Source organism: Polypterus senegalus, chromosome 3 (genome assembly GCF_016835505.1).
Source record: "Polypterus senegalus isolate Bchr_013 chromosome 3, ASM1683550v1, whole genome shotgun sequence".
NCBI classification, from domain to species: domain Eukaryota; kingdom Metazoa; phylum Chordata; class Cladistia; order Polypteriformes; family Polypteridae; genus Polypterus; species Polypterus senegalus.
Genome location: NC_053156.1, coordinates 109,979,127 through 110,003,387, shown reverse-complemented (window position 1 = coordinate 110,003,387; position 24,261 = coordinate 109,979,127). Strand labels below are relative to the sequence as shown.

The following is a 24,261-nucleotide window of genomic DNA, read 5'->3' as shown; positions in this document are numbered from 1 at the left end:
TAGTTCACACATTTTCCAAATGTAAATAGCTTTAATTCAATGGGTATTAGGAATTCAGGCAATCATTACACCTTTAAACAGTTGAGTTAGAAAAACAACAAAAAGAAGATCAAGCATGGACTTTTCTTCAAAGTAGAATTAGTTGGTATAAAAAAGCATTTGCCAGAGAAGCAAGGGAAAGCGTAAGTGCATTTTTCTTGATTGAGTCTAACAGTTAAGGTAGCAACTCTGCTGGTAAGTATTTTCTTCTTGTCACAACTAATGGCATGCTCTAGCAGTGCCAGGTTTATTAGAGATAAAACCCAAAACAAACAGAACATAAAAAATTTGTTTTCCATGTCTTTGCCATTCACATCACAGAAGTATTTTTGTAAATATACTAGGCCTAACAAGAAGATGAATGCAACCATGTCAGTGTCAGTTGCTTTTGAAGACCACTACTGAAGCCAGCACTCAAACTAAAAAAGAAATTATTGTTTCAAGGAGTTAAACGCACAGATATGAGACATTAGCCAGAGCACAATCTTAACCAAACAAAACCAAAGGGCATCCAAGGCCGGCAGGAGTCAGGGAAAGAAGCAGCAGCAGCCCACAGCTCTTACCATTACCACTGAGGGGTGAGCCAAGGACTGTGCGGGGAGGAGTTCCGCGTCTAATTCATCATAGCCTTCTGAGAGCCCCTCCACTTCTGTCACTGTGAGAAGCATGGCAGCATGTTTCGCTTTCATCGTCAGCATCTTGCATTTGGAATTCAGTGAGTCGATCTGCTTCTGGTAACCTTTGATCTTCTGAGCTAGCTCCTGCAAAAAAATTTTTAAAAATCCCTTACATGTCACAATAAACAAAGATGTGACAGCGAAAGCAGTATGGAGGAAAGCTAAACAGATCCCCTCCAACTGCCCTAAGGGAAAAAAGATTTCATCTTCTTGTGAGTAAGAAGAAGCCTGCTGTTTCTACTATCAAAGTCGGCCAGGAGGATTGCAGAGAGCTCTGCTTGGGCTCAGAGACTCCATCAGCAGCACTGCCACTAGGCTGTCAGCTACACATAGAATTAGGTGGCTTTTCGATTCAGAAGACCGGCTCTGCCTCTGTTCTGCAAGAAGTGAGCCTCAGCAGCACGACCCCTCCTCTTCAGGAAGTCGAATTGTTCTTGACAAAAAAAGCAAAAAAAAAGCACTTCCAGAAGCTGCTCTCTGCAGAGCTTAAGTGAACACAGCCCTGAAATGAAATCAGGCCCAGCCCCCCACCCCCAGATGGCCAATGCCATGACAATTAGGTCATGTGATGACTGAATAGGCAAAAAATGCACTGCTCAGCTTGGTAAAGACTGAACACTAATCATGATAATAAACAGAAAGGAGCAGGATGAACAGAGAGGCCTGAGTGTGACTCTGGACACCATCTGAAAAGCTGCAGAATAGAAAGCAAATCTCTTTATATTTTCCTTGCATGAAAAATAGGCAACACTTGTACTACATTTGCTTCTTTCTTTAAACTAAGTGGTAACATTAAGTGAGTTACAATGGTGATAACACAGACTGTGTTTCTCAAAGACAGAGCATTAAGCTGTACCACAGTTAAAAGACTTCTAATGTTCTTCAGCTGAAAATCCAAGCTTGCCGAAAGCCATTTTCTAGTACTTCAATAATTAGAGAGTGCCGGAGCTAAAGAATATCTGAACAGCCTCTAGAGCTTCACTGTGCTGAAGCTGTTGCTTAACTACTTGCTCAAATCCCAAATGGCCACCAAAGCTTAACTCTTTCAGAACTGTTTTATTCCCATACTCACAGCAAACAGATAAGTCGTCATAGCATTACAAACTTTTGAATAACATAATATCACATCAGAAAACTTTCAGTAACTACAATCCAGTTGCATCCTTTTTTTTTTAACAATTTAAGTTTTGCAATATTCAGCTATCCAGGCAGAAAGGCTTTAAAAAGCCCAACATTACTAAACAGTAAATATACAGTTTGTGCAAAACTGCACTGCACGCTTGACGTTTTGTGGAATTCTAATAAATGACCAATGATTTTTTTCTATTTCATATAGGGTAACGAAAAAGCTAAAACAAGTCACAAGGACTGAAAGAAAAAAAAGAAATAAAAACCATAAACTTTATTTCAGTACTGTACATGCATATTGAGAACTTTCCTGATTGCAACAGTGAAATCACAACAAGTTTCAATCCAAGCAATTACAGTCATGTAACTATTCTGAACTAAAAAAAGGCAGCTATCAACTTTAAAACATATATTAAGAAACTTTTAATTTTTCAAAAGCAATATACAATATTAAATTAAAATATCCACTCATCGTTAGGGCAGCATAGGGGTGCAGCAGTTAGCATAGTACAGTACAGCTTCTGAGTCCTGCCTGTGCAAATTCTCCCCATGTCTGTGCTGGTTCTCACATCACTAAAATGAACTAGTGTATGTAGTGAGTAAAAATATATTGTATATTATATGGCTTAGATAAACTAGCACCAGGTCAGAAGTGGATGGGCACCAGTTTCCTATGACTATTAAAGGGTAAGTGGTTCAGAAAACAAATGGCCCACTAAATATATTATAAACCTACAATGCAATCTGAATCTTTAACATAAACCATTACATATAAATATATACATACTGACATCACTTTACACCACCTTTCCAACTCAGTATTGCACAAGAGAAAGGCAGTTTTCTGATTAAAAAGCATTACTTTAAACCCAAAAAAAAAAACAGGTCCAGAAAATGAATAGGCTGAGTGACCAACAGAGAAGTGAACAGTTTTCATTTATTTATTGTTTTTTCGGTGTCCTTGAGTTCTTAGAAAGGCGTCTTGTATAAATAAAATGTATTACTATTATTATTAAGTGAACACAAAAACACACATATAATAAAACTAGCAACTTGAAAAAAATCCCAGGACACTATACACTTCCAAGATCATATGAAGCACTGACCCATTTTATCAAATTTTGTTTTTTCCAGCTTCGTCCATTAGGTAAGATAAAGCCTTTTTTTATCTTTTCTCTCCTTGATTACTGCAACTCGCTGTATTCTAGGATTAGCAAATCCCTGATAAGCAGGTTACAGTTGGTCCAGAATGCTGCCACTCACTTCCTGGTTGGAGCAAGAAAGTATGATTCTATTTCTCCAATATTAGCTTCTTTACACTGGCTGCCTGTCAGTTTTTGAATTGATTTTAAATCTTGTTGCTATTTTTTAAATCTTTACATGGGCTTGCTCCTGCCTATTTATCTGAATTGTGTGCTTTACACCAGCCATCTAGAGTGCTTAGATCATCATCTGGTCAGTTGTCTCTTGTTGTCCCTCATACTAAGTGTAAAACTAAGGGGGACAGAGTGTTTGCAGTGCTGCTCCTCACCTGTGGAATTCTTTACTTCATTACCTAAAGGAGGTGTCTACAATTGAACTGTTCAAAACAAGATTAAAGACTAATTTCTATTCACTTGCATTCCTTTACCTTCAGTAATACTGATGGTTTCCTCATTGTGATTATGTACCATTACTTCTATTTATTATTTATTTTATTTATATTCATATATTTTACTTCTATTTATGTTATTTGTATGTTTTCTTTTATTCTATTATTGTAAAGCACTTTGGCCACAGAATTCCTATGTTGTTTTAAATGTGCTATATAAATAAATTGACATTGACATTTGTGCTATGCAGAAGACTGGAATCCATTTTCCTGGTACAAACCATTCCAGAGTTGCAACCTGGGTAAACCAGTAAACCAGGAGCATGGAAGTTAAACTGGTGGTAATATTGACAATGCTGATGATATCTATACATAGATAAGCAGGAGAAAAAACAACAAAACAACATACCACTTAAAAAGTTTTCTTTTATTGGCATTTTTTCAACTGGCACACCTCAGTACTAATCATCAGTACAAACAAGGTTTTCTCAGTCACAATTAAACATAAATCAATCTTTCTTCTTTATTATGGAAGCATTTAAAGATATTGTATCCATTCCTTTTAGCTTACATGTTTGATATACTGTAAATATATCATATATATTGCAAAATGCCAATAACAAAATTATATGTAACCTTCAAAGAACAATGTTTAGTGAAAAATATATCAATATAAAAAAAAAATTTAGCCAAATTGTATACCTCTGTATTCTGGAGTTAACCTCAAGTGTCTCTAGGGCAAAGAATTCTATGTAAAAACAGTTAATGCCAGAGTCTCCCTTGGTTTAGCTTTTATGATCTGATTTAGAGTATTAAGTCCAAAATAATGCTCAGGACAGTATTTGGTTACCATTTAGAGTATATAATAATATTATTTTGCAAAAATAAATCATAAACATTTCTGTGCGTTTTGCCACTCTAAGAAATATCATTAATATTCATGACTGGATAGAGCATTCTATCCAAAACACACAATTACTTGTAAATAAAAAAATGTAAAGTGAGCTTTAGAACAAACTGAAACTGAACCATTATTTGCATCAAGTGATAGTGATGACAGTTTGAATTGGTTATCAGATGTTGACAGAGATAGTGAAACTGATGCATATGGCACTGTACAAGATATGCCTAGTGACTTCAGTCATATAACACTAGAGCATGGTGCAATGTCTATGTTGCAAAAAGGCAAAACGATTGTGATCAACTAGAAGCAAGGTTATTATACTTTTGCCTTTTTATATTAGTTTTTATTTCTATATTTTTTCTGACCTTACTTGGAAATTCAGTTTAGTTTTAGTTTTTCTTCATCGTGTATTTTTAGTTTCAGTTTAGTTTTTATTTTATTTTACAAAGACATTTCTATTTTTTTATATCTATTAGTTTTAGTTTTAGTAATTTTGGTAAATTTAAATAGCTACTATGGAGTTTAGTTTTTGTGTCACAATCAGAAAGAACTGTACACTTAACGGGTTTGGATATAATACGAGTTTAATGATAGTGGAAGCTTACTACACTACACAACACAGTTTACTGTTTGGGTTTGTTTTTGTCTGATAAAAACAAGCATAATCAAAACCAGGTACTGATTATGAACAATTTTACATAATTTTATAATTTTTAAAATATTTTCTGTCATTTGTACTGAAAAAATCTGAGCTGACTGTAGGCACTTTTTTCTTTTCCTTTTATTGCACAGAATGGGCTAATTTGTAAAGAAATTTATGTGCATTTTAAAGTGTGAGGGTTTTTACTCTAAATGTCTACAGCACACAAATAATCCTGCTCCAACGACAATGTGCTTATAATGAATGCATTCAAAATCTCCCTTACTGTGCTTTGTTATTTTCTACCAGCCATATTGATCTCTGATTCCATCTCAGGCACAAACAATTTATAGACGGAATTTTACCACCTGCAGGCCTGAAAAGATATCAAAATTTAGAAAACACAATCTACTGTGTTCTGACAGGAGTGACCATGAAAATCGCAGGGGCTTAGGAAGAACAAGGCTCTTAGGTTTGAATCAGTGTGCAGACCCCACCTAGCTGTATTGAGGGAAACAAAGAAAAACAAGCATGTAGTGCCAAGGTTAGGGGCAGTGAGACTCGAATAGCCCATGTATAAGAATGGTAAACCCTTAATGAGTAGAGTAAGAGCAGGTAATAAGAGTATGGACAGGCACAAAATGACAGGAACAGCATCTGAGATTAAGAACAATATATACATTATCTAAATCGGTTTATCAGGGCAGAATCACAGGACTCCTGGAGTCTACCCTAGCAGGTTTGGATGCAAGGCAGGAAAAATCCCTGGTATGCAATATGTATGATATGGCTGATGTTAAGAACAAAAGGAATATGATGATTTCAACTATCTATTTTGAGAGAGAGAGAGAAACATTAAAAAAATGGGGACAGATATTTTACAACATAATTCTGCTACTAAATTATTGTCACGATCTCAGGTATTTTGAGCTGTGAATATTAACTAAAAAAGATAAATTAATAAATATAGCATAAATACAAAAACACATTAGAATGTTTAGCTTTTCATCACTTGGCAGACTCTCTTCACCTACCTACCTATAGTTCACCAGATACATTGCCAAATCATTAATTTTACAAGGTTTGTATTGCTTCATTGTTAAATGTTTTTAAAGCAGAAATTACTATTTTATTTCAGTTAGTCTTTCCAACTACTTTAATAGTTTTGTTTAGTTATAGTTTTTTATTTCGGTTTTGTTAGTTATTTTATTTTACATTACAAAAATTTTTTTTAATAATAGTTTCAGTCAATAACCTTGACTAGAAGGACAAGAAAGATGTAAGCCCCCTAAACACTGTTCACAATGCAGCAATTGTCAACGTCCATGTCAAAGAAAATATGTAAGTTTCTCAGCCGTGCGCTGTGGTAGCCTACAATATTACAATGGGAATGTCCATCGTGTGGATCAGACACTGACATTCTTTCCTCTCATGCGCAAGCAATGGAAAAATATTGTAAGTGCACAAAAAAGGATGTGTGTTGGTGATATGATTTAAAACATATTACAAAAAAGACATGTATGAATCTGCAACAGTACAGCAGTGGATAGTAGACATAACTTTCCTTCTTAACTTTTGTCGACATTCTGGTATTTTCAAGATTTTGTTATATGTAATAAACTTTTTTCTTGTTGCAAAAAAATTCTATGTTTTTGGCTCATTTTCCCAGGGGTAAACATAACGTAAAGAGGCTACTGGTTTTTTGGTCTATGAATAAAAAAATGACAATTAACACATGCCTTAAAATGGCAGGAGACCAGGTTTAAATTCTATCCATGCCGGGTAAGGTCCTTGCTAGGGTCATCCTCAATAGGATCCGTAATCACTGGCTCACCTACCCGACCGCATCCTGGCACTGAGGATTCTCCTGGAGCGCAAACGTGAATATCAGCAGAGTTTCTTTGCAGCCACTGTCGATTTTCAAAAAGCATTCAAATTAGTTGATCGAGTTGCCTTGTGGGACATGCTGAGGCTTTGTGGGATCCTCTCAACGTTGCTGGATATTACGGCTGGCAAGCGCACTGGTACTGTGATGGCTGTACAAAGTTGAGGGAGAACTTCTGTGTTTTTCCCAGATGACTGTGGGGTTCATCACGGGTGTGTTCTTGCTCCTTCTCTGTTCAATGCTTGCATGGACAGGGTGTTGGATAGGGTGGTGGGGTGCAGCAGCTATGGGGCATCTGTTAGTGAAGAGAGATTCACTGATCTTGACTTTGCCAATGATACTATGATCTTCGCAGAGTCAATGGAGGCTCTGATCGGGGCTCTTGACAGACAGAGCAATGAGTCTGAGTGTTCATGAGGTCGCTGGAAAGGGGTGTGTAGCACTTCCAGTATCTTTGCAAAAAGAACGAAGATCCAAGTCTATCCAAGTCCCGGTGCTTCCTGTTTTGCTATATGATTGCAAGACATGGACACTATCCAGTGACCTGAGATGAAGACTGGACTCTATTGGTACTGTGTCTCTTCGGAAAATCCTTGGGTACCGTTGGTATGACTTTGTGGTGAATGAGCGGTTGTTCATCAAATCCTGAATGAGACACATTACTACATTGTGAGGGAATGAGTGTCTATTAAGGCACTACAGCCATGTGGCGCGATTCCCCAAGGGTGATCCAGCTCGCAAGATCCTCACTGTTGAGGACCTGAGTGGCAGGATGAGGCCAAGGGGGTGCCCACATAACACCTGGCTGTGGTAGAGAGATGGTCATTTCCGGAGGGTGGTACTGGACTGCCTGAGGGGATGCCAACCAGGATCCCGAGCTGTTTCATCGTGTGGTGGATGCGGCAACGCGCTGTACCAGTGCATGCTCCCCAACCTGACCATACCATGATATCACTTTTATTGTGAATAGGCAACTGCAGTACCAAAAGCAATGGTACTTATGGGTCACATAGGTTACAGAACCCTCTGACGCAATGTCATGTCTCTGATTACTGATACATATTTACATGACAAGGTACCCAAGACACCTCCTGGCTACATTCTCTTGAAAACACACTAAACAAGAAACTTATAATTTACACATAGAGATCTCTGTTACTGGAGACTTACATGTACTCCTCATTAAAACTCATACGCTTCATATTATTAAGCACTAATCTAAATACCACCGGAACAGTTGTAGCAGTCTTATTTCAACTAACAAGAGGCAAATTGACTCCTGTATTAAGTAACTTTTGAGTTCTTCCCTCTTCTTCTTCTTTAACTTTTAAGTTTTTCCTTAACAAATTAAATAATAATAATAATGATTGAAATGAAATTTAATTTAAACATATATACTTTATCCATCCATCCATTTTCTAACCCGCTGAATCCGAATACAGGGTCACGGGGGTCTGCCGGAGCCAATCCCAGCCAACACAGGGCACAAGGCAGGAACCAATCCTGGGCAGGGTGCCAACCCAACGCAGGACACACACAAACACACCAAGCACACACTAGGGCCAATTTAGAATCGCCAATCCACCTAACCTGCATGTCTTTGGATCGTGGGAGGAAACCCACGCAGACACGGGGAGAACATGCAAACTCCACACAGGGAGGACCCGGGAAGCGAACCCGGTCCCCTAACTGCGAGGCAGCAGCGCTACCACTGCACCACCGTGCTGCCCTATATACTTTATAATAAATAATTTATACATTTATAATATATACATTTAATTTATACAGTGAAATTTAATTTATACCTCTCTGAAGTTTAACCACCTTCATTAACTTTCTAACTGGTGAAAGACTGTGTTTCTTAGTTTATTTTTATTTTCTATAATGGAATCATCTTGCATTCATTTTCATGTTTATTAATGATACGTGTTAAAACTGAGCTATTCTGCATGCTAGATTATTGTTTTCATTTATTAAATGAATTAGTGATTGTCTTGTATGCCTGATTTAAAATTCACTGAATGGTATATTAAGATATAGCATTTAGGTGTCAACAAATACTTGTTGGATCTTTGTATTGCATATTATTGCACCTATGCATAAATAGACAGTAGCTAAGGCAAGGTTATCCAGTTATTTTTCTAATCACAAGGTCAATGCCTGCAACTTATACCTGCTCCTGAGAGTCTGCTGAACGCAAAATGATCTTTGAAATACAACTGCTTCTTCTAATTAGGATTTTACTAAAATGGAGTAGCGATTTTTTGCACAGTTACCTGCTGCCCCCTGCTGGTGATGACAGTGGGTGGTCTTTTAATACTTGCACACTTGCTTCTTATTTACTTCTTTCAAATGTGGTACACCACTGTAGAAATGTATTATGATAATCACCAAAACTGGTGCATCATTTTCAAAACTTGCTTTATCCGTGCATGATAATACTGAAAAAAGATGACTGTGTGTTGAAAGCAAGACAATCTTACACTAACAGGTCATTGTAGTAAGACCACTGAGACACTGATGCTGTTTAGTAAAGTGTGCTGAATGATTACAGAGTATTCTGCCTTTGCTTCAATCAGAAAAATAGTTTTTGCATTCATCAACTCCTGGATTTGTTTCTTATTTAATTGCTCCATATGCTTTGCTAGAAAAACTTACATGGAGACTGAAAACAGTGTCCTTTTATTCTTTAATTTTCACCTGATTTAAAAAGTAGTATCCAATTAAGGGTTGTAGATAGATGGATCCTATTCTCAGTAATATCCAGTGACAGGAATCTCCCTCAAAAAGGCCCATGCATGCACAAAATCACATGGGCCAATTTAAAGTTGCCATTTCTGAATTGGACCGTTTGAAAACATTACGTTAAGAAGTAAAACTACAGATATGTAATTTTTAGATTTGCTTAAAAAGTTCTAATAAATTATGAAGGCATTTCTAATTATGAGTTACAGCTTCTGATTCAGACAAAAGTAGAGCTATTAGGTGTGATCATTTTTTGGTCTTCCTTAACCTTTACTAAATTATTTTACCTCATGATGTGATATCTGAGCCTGGAGTTCCTGTATGCTGCTCGTTGTCACTGGTCGGTCTTGTATCACGCGGTGTGCCTCTTCAATCAACCCCTGCAAAAGCTTTACCTCCTGCTCATACTGTTCATACTGCACCACAGCTTCCTAGAAAAAAAATATAATTGTGTCAATTTATTGTTTGACAATTGTTTTTCTCAGAAATCTGCCTATTTCATTATTTGCTAAATAAAACAGCCTTCAGAAAAGCATTTCTCCTAGTCATTAACTATTCTTTTAACAAAAGTAAAAATTAAGTGCCACCACATTACACATATCTATTTACAGTAACAATTTTCAATTAACTTTCTTTTTATTTTTCCACAGTAATCATCTATGGGACTCTTCAGCAATCTGCATCCTAACATACAAACAACAACAATGCATATGATACTAGTGATTAATTTCAGCAGTTTACAACCTTATTTATTGCAACTTGCATGGTCTTTTCTACTAGAGGATGTTCAGTATTTGGAGGTCAATACTGAAAGGCTTTCTAAACTGCATCTAAACAAAAATCAACACAATCCACACTTTCAGGCCAATAATAAATAAAAGTTTTTGCTGGTTTAGAATACCTTAATTATTTATGTTTATCAATGGTAGCTTACTCTTCTTTGAAATATATCAGGAATAAAATATAAAAATATAAAAAACTGCCACCATGAAACGAAGCCTGACCCAGTTTCAATTTTCAATAGAAGAGCAATTTTTCTTTTAAGTGTTCATGAGACAGGGGTGTTTCAGGCACAGAAATAGCCCTTAAAATAATCTTATTAATTGCTCAGTTTCGTGGTTTATGTCAACATTACTGTAATTCTTTCAGGCTGAAGTTAAGCATTTACCTTAGGGTCATGCAATCCCAGACTGTTTGAATCCAAAGGCACAATACACAAAATGTGTGTTACGTTTTACCTAAATTCATCAAGGATTTACCTACAAATGGTTTACCAATGGAACAAATCAGTTTACGAGTAACTTAGTTTACGAGTGTTTTGCAAGACGAGCAAAAAATTTTAATAAATTTTGACTTGGTAAACGAGCGATGTCTTGCAATACGAGTAGTATGGATACACTTTGTCTGCTGAGCGTTATGTGATCACAACTGAGCTGATGGCTCTTCTCTCTCTCTCCTTATCTCGCTCACTCGCCCAGCGCGTCTCTCTCTCTCATCTCGCTCGCCCAGCACGTCTCTCTCTCTCTCTCCTTATCTCGCCCACCCAGCGTCTCTCTCTCTCTCTCTCTCCTTATCTATCTATCTCACTTGCCCGCCCAGCGCGTCTCTCTCTCTCTCTCTGGCAATCGTCTCCTATTCTCCGTCTGAGTCTGTGTGCCTCACTCATATAGTCAACATCTGTTTACTACAGCATTGTGACTGTGTGTGTGCGCTGTGAAGTACGAGTCCCCGTCTTGCTCCCCAAAACACGAAGCAGAGTCTCAGTACTTTAACACAAGCTTTATTCAGCTTGAAACAGCAACAGCGCTGTTATTTATTGTACCGGGATCTTTATAATGTTCCTTGTATGACCCATTGACGACAGGTGCTTATAGCATGTCTGCGATCATTTTGGATGCGCTTATACGGCGAACTGCTATAGCGCTAGGAGACTGCGATTGCTTTGGGACGCTCTTCCGCGTGTTGTCCCGTTGGGTGGAATACCATATGAGTTTAAAAACTCACACCAGACATGATTCTTTATAAAGGTTAAGTGCAGGTTAATTTGTATTATGTATTTTACTTTATATTTTGTATTAATCATTTTTATATGAATAGTTTTGGGTTGTGGAACGAATCATCTGAGTTTCCATTATTTCTTATGGGGAAATTCGCTTTGATATACGAGTGCTTTGGATTGCGAGCACGTTTCCGGAACGAATTATGCTCGCAAACCGAGGTTCCACTTGAATTTTTATTCTCTTTCGTTTCTCTTTCATTCTTTTCCTTCTCTCTTAGGTTAACTGGACCAATGAGATTTCATACTGTATGTATTTATTTAAATTAAAATTAAACAGTATTTCTGTTGCTTTCTCTCAATAGTCTTTCTGCTTCGACCTTCGGCTGACCAATAGCAATGTGCAATACACTCATTCTTATTAATTCTACTTTTATCATGTGTTTGAGGAGTTTAATAATTAAATAAAATTTACATTTTTTGAAATCTTTAAATGAGTAATTGACATTATACCAGCAGGCAGTGTGATGTAGTGGCAAGAGCACTGAACATTAAACTATAAAGATTCCAAGTGTAATTTCTGCCTCTGACTATCTTTATGAACTTGAGCAAATCATTTAACCTTCATAAGCTCCAACTGTAATATTTCAAAAATTTTACTGTATACATCATACAAAATAGAAATTCACTCAGGTTATACCATTATATGTACAATTCAAACAAGTTTAAACAAAACAGCACATAGTAGCTGGACTTATGCACTAAAACGTGGCTAAGATGTGGTCTGTGGTCACACCTGTAGTATGTTGCATTGCTGAATGGTGGTGTGTTGTAGGCGGCTTGCCTCATCCTGCAGTCTCAGAGCTGTCTTACAAATAGGGAGATTTGTGACAACCTCTTCAGGGATCCTCAAGGCACTCTGACACATCTGCACTGCCTGAGCCTTCTGTTTAAATGTCTCCATTTCAGTGAGTAAGCGCTAAGACAGGAAACAAGTAAGGAAAATTATTTTTTAAAAAATGTTAAAAAATATTAGAGAGAAATAGAAAGCATTAGCTATCATTTTATTTTGAAGTATATCACAATACAGAAAAATTGATAGCTTAATATTGTAGATCTAAACTTCTTACACTGAATATATTTCAGAAGAAAATTCTCATTGTTTTATAACACTGTTACAAATTACTCAAGTATGTTTAATAATGCACAGCACAGTATTGAAAATTTTACAGAAAAGTAAAAAGTACTGGACCTGAAGGCAACTTACTCAATCCTCGCCTCTTCCTCATTGTGTGATCCTAAACTCATTTAAAAGAATAGTCTTCTCAAAAATGATATTTTTTATTAGTTACCCTGTGTTATCAGCAGTGATGGCTGAAAAAAAGTTTAATTTTGTTTTCATGGGGATCAGCGATAAAGTTCCTGATATAATGGGCTTGAATGGGGGCCAACAATATCTATGTCACTTGCTACTGACTGATAGTAAACATGAGTTTCCAAGTCGGAAATTCCACATGAATGTTCTACAAACTCAGACCTCCAGGTTGGACAATTTGGAGAAAACAAAGATACCAGAATTTTCTGATATACAATGTAACACAGACTTTCACTTTAGGCAATTTAATAAAATAAAAAAATATAACCTGATTAATCATAAATGCCATTTTGATACTTTGTGCTCATGAAAAATATATTTATTTTTAATTGCTTTTTTTAAAGACCAAGTAACAAATCAACAGCAAACTTGCATTTCTCCAAATAGAAAAGCCAGAAACTCATGTGACTGAAGTGAGAAGGTGAAACATCACAAGTTGGATCTCTGCAAACTCCAATAGCACACGAACACATCATTAAATAATTTGCATAACAATACAAATGTCAATTATCCTGTCATACGCTCTCAATGTCCCAAACACTTGCATTGCTGAAATACTGTCAAACAGACCATTTCTGAAAAATCACCTTGTAAACAGCATTGAGGAGAGCTGAAATGAAATGGAGCTTTTGAACTAAAGACCTGCTTTCCTCCTCTTTGTTGGTCAGGAATTAATTGGTCAGAAATGATTAACCTGAATGTGCTGTAAATATGCTCCAAATGTACAAAAAAATTTATGAAAAGCTGCAAGTTATCCTGATATACTATGTTGCATTAAGTAAACGTGTTAATTAAATAAATAATAATATGAGACAATTATAAGTATTTTCATTTATTATTGAACCTAAGTAATCATTTTCTTATTTACTGCTTTTAAGAAAACTCCTCTTATTCCACTTCACTACACTTGCTGGTGACTAGAATTTATTAAATAAATGAGACTACTACCATTAGACTAAAATACTACTACAAATCATAATACTAAAAAAGAAAAATGTATTTCATGACCTTTTTCCTGCACAAAATGTACTAGAAACTTATCATAACCATTTTCTGGAACAACACATGGAATGCATTTTCATGCATTGTTCCATCATTCAGTGTAAAATGAGGATTTTTGCACCGTACCTGTCGATGAGACAACTGCTCCTTAAGACTCAGTCGTGCCAGGTCAGGCGATGTCAGTGTTGTCTGAGCTTGCTCTAAAGCATTGTGGAGAGCATGTACTTCAGCTTCAAATCGCTCCATATCCTGTTAAAAAATATCATATTATTACACATAAATATGACCTTTACCGGTGTAACCTGGTGTCACCATCCTTCTTGCGTGTCATAAATGCCAATCAAAGGATATTGACATCAGAAAGGATATCTGGGAATACACATTTATTTTCCAATACAACCTTTACAAGTGCAGCCAGCCAACCTGAGTAAATCCTGAAAACAGATGCTAAACTGGCAGAGAGACAACATGTATAACTTTACAGTATATTATGATTTTTACTTAAGATAATAATCTTGAAAAAATCACAATTAAACCACAATTAATTTTCCCTCTTTTGAGCAGTTTGGAACAACGAAAACATTTTTTTTTTTGCTTCACAACATATGTAATTGTAAAAGTACACACTGTATATATTGATATATACTGATTTTAGTCACTTTGTTTGCTGTGCCAAAATTAAACACAAAACAAAAATGTTGCTTGTTTGAGCTTTGAAAGTCTTTTGTTTATGCATTGTAGTTGTAGACATACAAAGTGATACAATATAGTTTTCATAAGGAGTATCCAAAAACCCCATGTTTAGAATACTGAAAATATAATTAGATACTTTTTGACATGTTGTAATCTCATGAGAAGAATTGTAATGAAAGTCATTTTATGAGGCCAAACTTGCCTGCAGCGATTTACTATTGAAAGTGGTATCCTATAGCACGATTAGTATGACAGTTCTTTAGAGCATTCATATACCTGTCCCCTATTTGTAACCCACAATTGAGAATTCAGGTGTGGGAGTACCGGTCCCAGCAGCACTGGGTATAAGGTGGAAAACATCCTGGATGGGACAACAGTCTATCATAGGGCACATATGCGCAAAAACCTATACTTAATTACATAAGTAAACACAGCAAAATTGTGAAAAGGCATATTTAGCACACAAATTACATTTACACAATGCAATCTACTTAATACATAGTGGTAACACCAACATAAAATGACAAGAGATTTTTTGTTCATTAACACAAAAGCATATATGTTCAATACAGTTTTATAAAGAAACCATGCAGTACCTGTATTCAAATCTGTTTAAGTAATATTTTAGCAGACTCTGGCATGGTTTTATTCCAGATTTAGATTCATTTAATACATCACACAGAAATAAAATTCATCACAAAATCAAAATAACAAATCTTTGTTTAAATATATTACTCTTTTAGGGTTTCAAGTGATTTACACAATATAAATTCTACCACTAAACACTGATTTTGAATAAAAAGATAAAATATTCCTGTAGGTGTACTTTCCCTATTATTGAATTCTAGACCAAATACTACCAAATTGTAAAAGGTATATTTATACTTTACCCTAAGATCCATACAAACTGAATTTGCTGTTGTCGCCAAGAGATAAACAAACTATTATTTTCGCTTCACCAACACTGTGAAGACTGGTATACCATTTACAGGTGGCTTCTACCTTGGGCAAGATGCTTTGCCTTCCCCTTACTCTATTACTGAATAAGGCTGTCTATAAAGTACATGGATGGATTGTTCTAAGTAAAGAAAAATCTTTGCTGGATTTCAAAAGTAGCATATGATTCTGTTTCCACAAGTAAAACTGACAGTCCTGAAAAATCAATTCTGTCTTAAATATTTAACTACATCATAATGTTGTATTGTAAAAGTAGTCTCATCTGACACTGTCAGGCTTTATGGACAATAATTTAAGTTGCTTTGTTTCAGTGATTTTGTCTTTAATTTTTAGGCATTGCATTTAAGCAGTTTTGTGAGCATCCCAGATTTTACTCCTATTTAACTCCATTACCCAACACTCTCAATGTCTGCTTTGTACAAGAGATACAGTAAGAGAATGGCTGCACTTGGATACATCAGCAAAAGGATAAATAAAAATAAAAACAAAGCAAAAAAAACAGTGATAAGCTGTTGAGCTTCAGCTTAACATGTCTGATAAATGTGCACAGGCCAAGGTATTTTGAGTCACTTGAACTACAGTAACAACATGCAATTGGTGACATCAGTACACAATATGGCTCAGGCTTGGTTAAATTAAGAGGAACACATATCTGATTAATTTAGGCATTCAATAACTGTGGGTTACAGTGTGTAAGACTAAAGTGGAACATCCACATGAGCTGTACATGCCATAACATTCTCTTTATGTAAAATTACCCACCTTCCCTCCATCTTGTAAGCTCTGGAGTCTTGTTCTGATTCTCTGCTGAAGCTGTCCAGTGTGCCGACTGAGTTCTGATACCTGCTGAGACATCTCTTCTGTGTCATACACCTCTAACAGACACTCAGCCTTCTCAGACATTGCCTCCAAGTCACTGTGGATCTCTCCAGACTCTTGGAGAACAGCCTAACAAAATATAAGGTACTTTGTAAAAGTTGTAGATTTCTTAACTGTTGTTTCTACTGACCAAATATCACAAAATACACAACACAATAAAAACACCTGTAATAATATAGCATACACAAATAGTTATAAATTGCTATAGTGCCTCTTTAGAACATAAATAACTTTTTAAATTGAAATTCAGGTATATTTCTAATTGGGCCTATTTGATCTGTTTCTTAGTAGCTTGTCCCACAAAGGAGGAAGAGTTCGGTCCATTGGCAAGTTGGTCTTCATCATAGACTACCACAGAGATTTTTTCAGGCAATGATGGTGATTGGAGTTTTTGCTTACCTTTCATCCACTGTCAACTGACCATATCTAGTTTGTAATGTAAACTGACTTTAAATGGTCATGATTCATTCCAATTATTAGTTTTACTGTAAATCTAATGTACTGTGTATATTAATGCATGTAAATAGTCTAGAAATTACTGTTAACACATTATAGTTGTAAATATATGTAAACACTCTGAGACTGGATTCAGTGAAGACTGTTATACAAAAATGAATTGTATTAGGCTACAAATACTGTAAGTTATTAAGAATATGAACTCTCTACTAAAATATATATATATATATTTGAAATACTGAACACTACTGACAATTACAGTACATGTATAACCTACCAAATTTTGAGATTTATGTTTAGTAATTTGGTAAAAATGATGGGGTTTTAGCCCATTATTAAATCAAACAACTGAAGCATTACACTCACTCACTCACACAGTTTCTGTTCAAAAGTACCCTCTCACAGTCAGCCAGAATTCTAACTCTTCCAGATCTGTTTTTTAGCAGTATCTCTCAACATGTATTATTACTTGGTGCTATGCATACTCTGAGCTCCAGGTGAAACACTGAAACCACCTGCATATATTCCACCACCAATAAAAAGATATACATTTTAAAAGTGTTTAAAATTTAAGACCATTTGGTCAGCTGTTGGTGCTTTTGTGCATCTTCAGTATGGCTACTCAAAGGTGCAGTACATTCTCTGCTTAACATACTGTAAGTCAAATTGCATTGTATCAGCTTCAGGAAAGTGTAGACATTATATAGTATGTCTAAATTCAAGAAAATACCTGGTAGGTTCTCATTTGATCATAGATACGACTTGCTGAGTTCCAGTTGATTTTGCTTTTAACCAAAGCCTTGGCTTTCTCTGTCCATTTCAGAATAAATTCAAGCATTTCATTAAACTCATCCAAATGTGTTGCAGACTTCATGACATAATGACAGGAGAAAACAGATTAGGTACACATACTGCATAAATACAAAAATTTCATAAACGTCAGAAATGGACAAGTTAAGGTATGATACTGGGCCTGGAATTCTGAGGATGTGGTGTAGATTACAGAACTGTGCTATCTGGTTTAGGAAATGTTCAACACTGAAAAATACAGTAGACTTCAGTAATATATTTTTCTCTAAAATTTTTCCGATACCAAAATCATGAAAAGTTTGACATTTTCTTTTACTTTTTTATGAAATTTTAATTTAATTAATTGAAACTTTAAGTGGTATTACAATAATTCACTGACATTACAAAACTTGCACAAAAAATATATTTCAGATATTATTCAATACCTTCCCATCCTTCCACTTCTCAGTCATCTGGCAGTAGAGAACATGTCAGGGATAGTTTAATGCTCTGTTCTAGGAGGCAGCTCTGCATTTCATCATGAAGGCGAGTTTACAGTAGGAATGTTATATTTAATTACAGTATAAATACTCATAAGACAAAAAATATCCTTTGTGTATGTCCCCAGGCAAATTTGACAATATATTTTAAATTTTAAAATACATAAGCAGAAAATTATTTTTTGTGCAGTACCTTTTTCAGTTTTGCCACCCTGTAATCTGCTAGTCTGCGAGTATGCAGATGAATATCAGTGAGTTTCTCTATGGCATCATTAAGATGTCTGGCAAGTTCAGGACATTGCTCTGAAAAGTCTTGCACTGATGCATCCAGTTCAAGTAGTATAATACTGCAGCCCTCAAGCTCCTCACAAAGGCACTGCAAAAAATATATCCATCTTCTTTAAATAATAAAAAACAGCTTAGACTTATTTCTTTAACAAATTAACTTAATTAAAAAAATCCATAAACATAATATTTATAACTATTTTGAAAGTGTATCTGCAAATGTGCACAGCTCTAGGACAATCCCAGGAAACCCTTCAGCTGAACTACCACAGGTTTTAATTCCAAACTAGCTAATGAATACATAAAAACTGTTAAAATTTAAGCCCACACATCAGTGATCGCTCTTGAATACTAGAATAACACCTTGATATTCTACTAATAACTGCCCTTACAATACAAACATACCTTTGTCTCTTCTTTAGCTTGGGCAATATTCAAAGTTTTTTCCTTGAGTTTCAATGAAATTGCCTTCATTTTTTCAGAAACATCTTGAATTCTTGACTTTATATCCTCATTCACAATTCTTGCTTGTTGCACTTCTCTTTCTTTCACTTGTATCTTTTTAATAAAAAGAGCATAGAAAAAGCAAAAAAGATCCTTTTATTTTTGAATAAGTCACTACATTTCCTTCCATCCTTAACACAAGCAGGTTAGGTTATCTAGCATCTCCAATTTGTTCTGTGATGATTTACTGTAGAGATGTATTAATTTGACTTGAAACTCAAAATTGATAGCTAAACGCTTTAATGTTAGAAAAGGTTCCAGACTGTGTGGCCCTGAATTGGATAAAACAGGTTGGAAAATGTATATACAGGTGGATGATTGATTAATGATGACTAGTTTCGGAAACTTGTAAAATAATGCCATGAATGTCAAAGAGCTTACCTGGTCTTCTGTGACCCCCAAAGCTAGAGTAACCTCTGCTAGCTGAACCGATAGCTCAGATGGAAGGATTGTATACAGATCCAAATATTTGTTCTGCTGCTGTTCAGCTGTTTTCTCCACAGCTTGACGATGAGAGATGGCCTCTTGCTGCAATACCTAGTCAAGGCACAACAAAGTATATAGTTCATCTGCAAAATGCTTAGAAAAAACAGATAAAACAGCTTAACATAACCAACAATTCCATACTATAGTATATGTCGCAATTAATGGAGACTGAAAAGATGGCCATGCATGAAAAAAGTTATTCAAAACACAACTAAATCTAGTACACTGGAATTGATGGAGAATATTTCAGGACTTTGGGATCAACCAAGATCAAATTTGTACAGTTACAGCATATAGGTAACAAATTCGAACACCAGTTATGAAAAGAGATTGTGTTCATTCAAGGTAATGTGATAGACTAACCAACTATTAAAGGGAATGCTACACATTTTAAAAATACTGCATTTTTTGCAGTAAATACAGTATATGCTATTTGTATAAAAACTCAGGATACATTTCACAACATAACTTCAGTTGTGAGCTGTAGGAGACATAGCAATTTCCCAAACACCAGACAAAACCTAGACCACACAAGTCTTGTGCTCAAATAATCTGTTTTGATTTTACAAAGTAACTTGTCACAGTTGTATTTTCCCTGTTCACAAGCACCACTGTTTTTTCTTTTCGTTTTTGTTTCTTCCTTCCTTTCCTCCATGTCACCCTACATCAACTAACCTGGGTGAAACAGAGGGTTTATTTTAGCCCAGACCTGGGAGCACTTCTGGTGCATCAGCACTATAGGGAAGAAGTACCTCCAGGTCAGGTGGAACCTCCATCTAACTGGGGAGCCTCCTCCTAAAAACTCCCACCATCTAACAGCCCCCACCAGGACTGCACTCCAGAACTATATCTCCCATTTGCTGTCCAAATGGGAGTTACACCAGAGGAATGCTGCTAGCCAGTGCACTGGGAAACATATGGCCCCAGGAAACAGTTAACCCCTGTTCTTCCATAATATTGTCTGGACTGGGAAAGGGAATGCCAATGATTCCGACAGGGACATCCATCCATTGATGTTCTCCACACATCAAGATGGCCTCCTAGCCATGTTACCAGTCCTCCATCTCATCCAGGATGCCAGGCCAACCATTATGCCCTTAACACAGGAACATGTGTTATCTTTTAACTAATCAAATGCCAAATGTACTAGGTCAAAAATGACATTTTTTTAGATACAGTATGTGCTGTATTCTTTCAAAGCTGCATGTTACATGTGAATTTCCCCTTGGGATTAATAAATTATCTATCTATCTATCTATCTATTTACCTATCTATCTATCATCTAGTGCCTATTATGTTCATATAAAATTTAAAAGCATCTTGGACAAAATACAAGCCTGCTTTCAAGTGCATCAAACTACAGTGAATTTAACTTTGTCTTCATTTCATTATCAATGGATAATATATGTATTACCATCTAACTGCTGCAATATGATTACTAATGACAAATATATTCCATATATAGTATGCCATTTCTATTCTTGTCATATATTTCAAGTTATTTGAACTTTATATTAGAACAACATTCACAATCCCATTATTTCAATTTGTGGGAGGCGCCTAATAAGTGCTGCTAACAAAGCAAATGTCCCCCTCAAATTTATATAAATTGTACAGCTTAACAACACTTTAGGGATTTTTTAACATGAGTAACAAACTTGTGGGATTTTGTTTTGTTTGTTATAGAAATACCATTCTTGTATATTTGGCTGATGTGCCTATGCATGGAACATAAAAGCTTAGGATACAGTAAATTGTTTTAAAACATTTTTACCACTGGTGTACAGTTAGGTTAAATGACCTGCTTCAAGTTGGAGAGTAAGTTGGAAACTGAAACAGCAACTTTGTTCTTTAAAATGTAAAGACTTTAGCAAATGCATTTGGTTTACATTGACTGGTGAATGTAAACTGGTTTGAGCAGATGAATATGCCCCAAAATGTACTCCAATCCTGTACTGGGTTAGTTCCTGCATTATGTCAAATATTTTACTATAAACAGCAGCTCCCTTAGAAGTAAAATGGTTCCAAAAATCAGTATTTCAATGAATTGTTACCTCAAGCTCTTGAAGCTGTCCTTCAATGTCCACTGTGGGGTTCAACAAATATTCTCGTGTGTCTTGAATCCAAGCCTTCACCTTGTTTAACTCCTTCTCTACTTCTTCACGCTCTTTCAGTTCTTGCTGAACATGCTTTCTGCTCTTCTTCACCTTCTGTAAAATGCTATAAATAAAAATAATGCGTAGTATTTAATCTGGTACTTTATCTTCTTATAGCCTGACACAAAAAAGTAAAAATGAAGGAAACCTAGGCAACCAAGTTTTGTTCTTTCAAAAGAAAAAATATAGAACTTGGTGACCATAATTGCATACATACTGTAACTTGTTTTAATTAATACAATTAAGAGATTTGTTATTATATGGTGACAAATTAATTTCTATATTGGTTTTGATGGTTCAACGATGAGTAAATCATCATACTATTTTTTATCCATAAACAAACCTTACGTATTTCTGTATTAGGCTACAATGCTAAAAGTTAATATCAGGTCTAGAGCAGGGGTACTGTATATATTTAATTTATTTATATTTATCTGCTTACTTTTTCATTAATTTGCTTTGGATGACTATCAGTTGCTTCCTTTCTGATGGACAGTGCAGTATAAAACAGTTTTGAACTCACCTCTCATATCGTTCTTGCATGGCTTTGATTTCCTGCATACTTGGCAGCTCCTCCTGTGATGGTGAGGAGAATTCTACATCCTGCAATATGCTGAACGCATGTTGGCGAAGAAGAGTTGTGGCTGACAGCTCACGGTCAGTCTCCTGGCTGAAAGAGTCATGGTAATCCATTAACTCCAATAATGCTGCTTTTGAGATCTTTTCCACAGAGCTGTCTGGCATCCTGTCTTGTAGCTGATGCATAGTTACTGTTGCCTTCTCCATCTGAAACAAAAGGACAAAGACTTTGAAGGGCAATAGAAACTTTTCTTCAGATTGCCATAAAAGGTACAATCAGTGTGGGGCTCATCAGATCAACAATAAGTAATGTGAACTTTAGCCTCATCATTACTATGATAACAGACAACTATCTTCAATTACAGGATTGAACATTTTATGTATTTGCAGATTTTATAACCTTCCCAATACATAAATGTGTTATTTACATTACAAATATAGTTTGTATTATACATCTCTTGTGAAAAGAATATATTAAGCCACCTGATATACCTCATCTCCTAAAAGTTTTTATTTGATTTCTTGTGTATTTATGAAAGCTACAGTAACTCTGTTGTGGTTATTGTAGCTGCATCCTTGTAAGTCAGTTAATTGGAGTCAGTGGTTAAGTTCATTAACACTTCTTTTCAAAGAAGCAAACAGATGGAGTACATTATTAAAAAAAATCACAATCAACATGTTAAGACTGTTAACTTCTCCCTAATATCCCTGCATGGAGTACCTGTCCATCGCAATGTCCTCGCCAATGAAGTCAAAGGAGCGAACGTGCCTGACAGTACATCTATGAACTATGTAGAAAAAGCAGAGCTTCTTATTGAAACTTTATTTAATTAAAGTCAGAATTTTGTTATTCATTAATTTTACTGTGTCTTTTAAAATACAAGGTTTGGCATTACTTGCTGAAACTACTTCAGTACATTTACAAAAACCAGTGGTTGAAAAGAAAAATCATAATTCAATTGCCTTGTCATTGAAGCTTCTCCATTCCTGGGCCATATCTTCTAGAACCTTCTCCTGTCCCCGTGCTACATTGCGCAGACGTGTCCAGCGCTGCCACACTGTTGTCATGGATCTGCTGATGGTTGCTTTGCTTGCATCATTCCCAATCTGTTCCATTTTGGATGCCTGCTCTTCTAATGCTGTGATTTTTCCATGTAAAGCATTCACCATAGAAACGAGAGACTAAGCAAACAGAAAACAAAGTCCTAAAAAATTACTTATGTTTTCACAAATTTTAAGACAGTCTAAAGCTGGAAGCCAAGAAAATTTAAGATAAATAAAAGTAATATTATTAATATATGTTAATTTATTCACAAGACATGAATGGAACTGATAATTTAAGATATGTAAAATGATGACTATTCTCACTTGTTATATTATTGGTATCTCAACACTCACAAATATTTTAAATAACCAATTTTGTTATTCACATTGTTGAGGTGACACTATAGATGCCTTTTCTAAGGTTTACGTTATCAGGCTTCCTTCTGGATACCCACTTATACTCTTTCAACTGGAAAATGTTCTTGAAGAAAGCTTGCTTAGCCATGGAGAGGAAATCCTCCTCTAACTCCTAATTGTGAAAACTATATGTATGAGCTGCCACTTATCACTGTCAAGTAAGCATAAATCATCATTTTTGGAAATATTAAACTCTACAATTGATGGATTACCGAGAAAAAATAAAAACACTTTGAAGTTCATTAATAATTCAATAATATCAAAAATAATTTTACTCATCAAAATATTTCCATACATAATAGCAAAATGATTTGCCTTTATTTTAGGTATGTTACTTTTAAACCCCTCATCCCCCCCATATATTTTTATACTGTATAAAAATAATTCACAATCAAAAAGTTTAAGTTTCAAAAGAGTTAAATAATCAGGGCATCATTCATGAGCAAACAGTGAAAATCAGTCTAGGTATTTTACATACAACAATCTTCTAATCAAAAGTGTTGACATTCAAAGGAAAGAGAAAATGTCATTAAA

The 24,261-nt window shown here is 35.5% G+C and overlaps 1 protein-coding gene across 7 annotated transcripts in view; it reads right to left on the bottom strand.

Moving 5' to 3' along the window:
* The window catches only part of LOC120525468 (nesprin-1-like), a 305,232-nt gene that overhangs the window by 126,423 nt on the left and 154,548 nt on the right, over positions 1–24,261 (bottom strand). For all 7 annotated transcript variants that reach the window (XM_039747791.1, XM_039747789.1, XM_039747790.1 and 4 more), the window contains 12 exons: positions 23,230–23,448; positions 22,211–22,473; positions 21,586–21,751; positions 19,427–19,582; positions 18,947–19,099; positions 18,450–18,632; positions 17,698–17,835; positions 16,395–16,580; positions 14,109–14,231; positions 12,402–12,584; positions 9,897–10,040; positions 603–800 (listed from right to left, as the gene is read on the bottom strand). In XM_039747791.1, the coding sequence (XP_039603725.1) occupies positions 603–800; positions 9,897–10,040; positions 12,402–12,584; positions 14,109–14,231; positions 16,395–16,580; positions 17,698–17,835; positions 18,450–18,632; positions 18,947–19,099; positions 19,427–19,582; positions 21,586–21,751; positions 22,211–22,473; positions 23,230–23,448 (2,112 nt within the window). The remainder of the gene's footprint in view (positions 1–602; positions 801–9,896; positions 10,041–12,401; positions 12,585–14,108; positions 14,232–16,394; positions 16,581–17,697; positions 17,836–18,449; positions 18,633–18,946; positions 19,100–19,426; positions 19,583–21,585; positions 21,752–22,210; positions 22,474–23,229; positions 23,449–24,261) is intronic.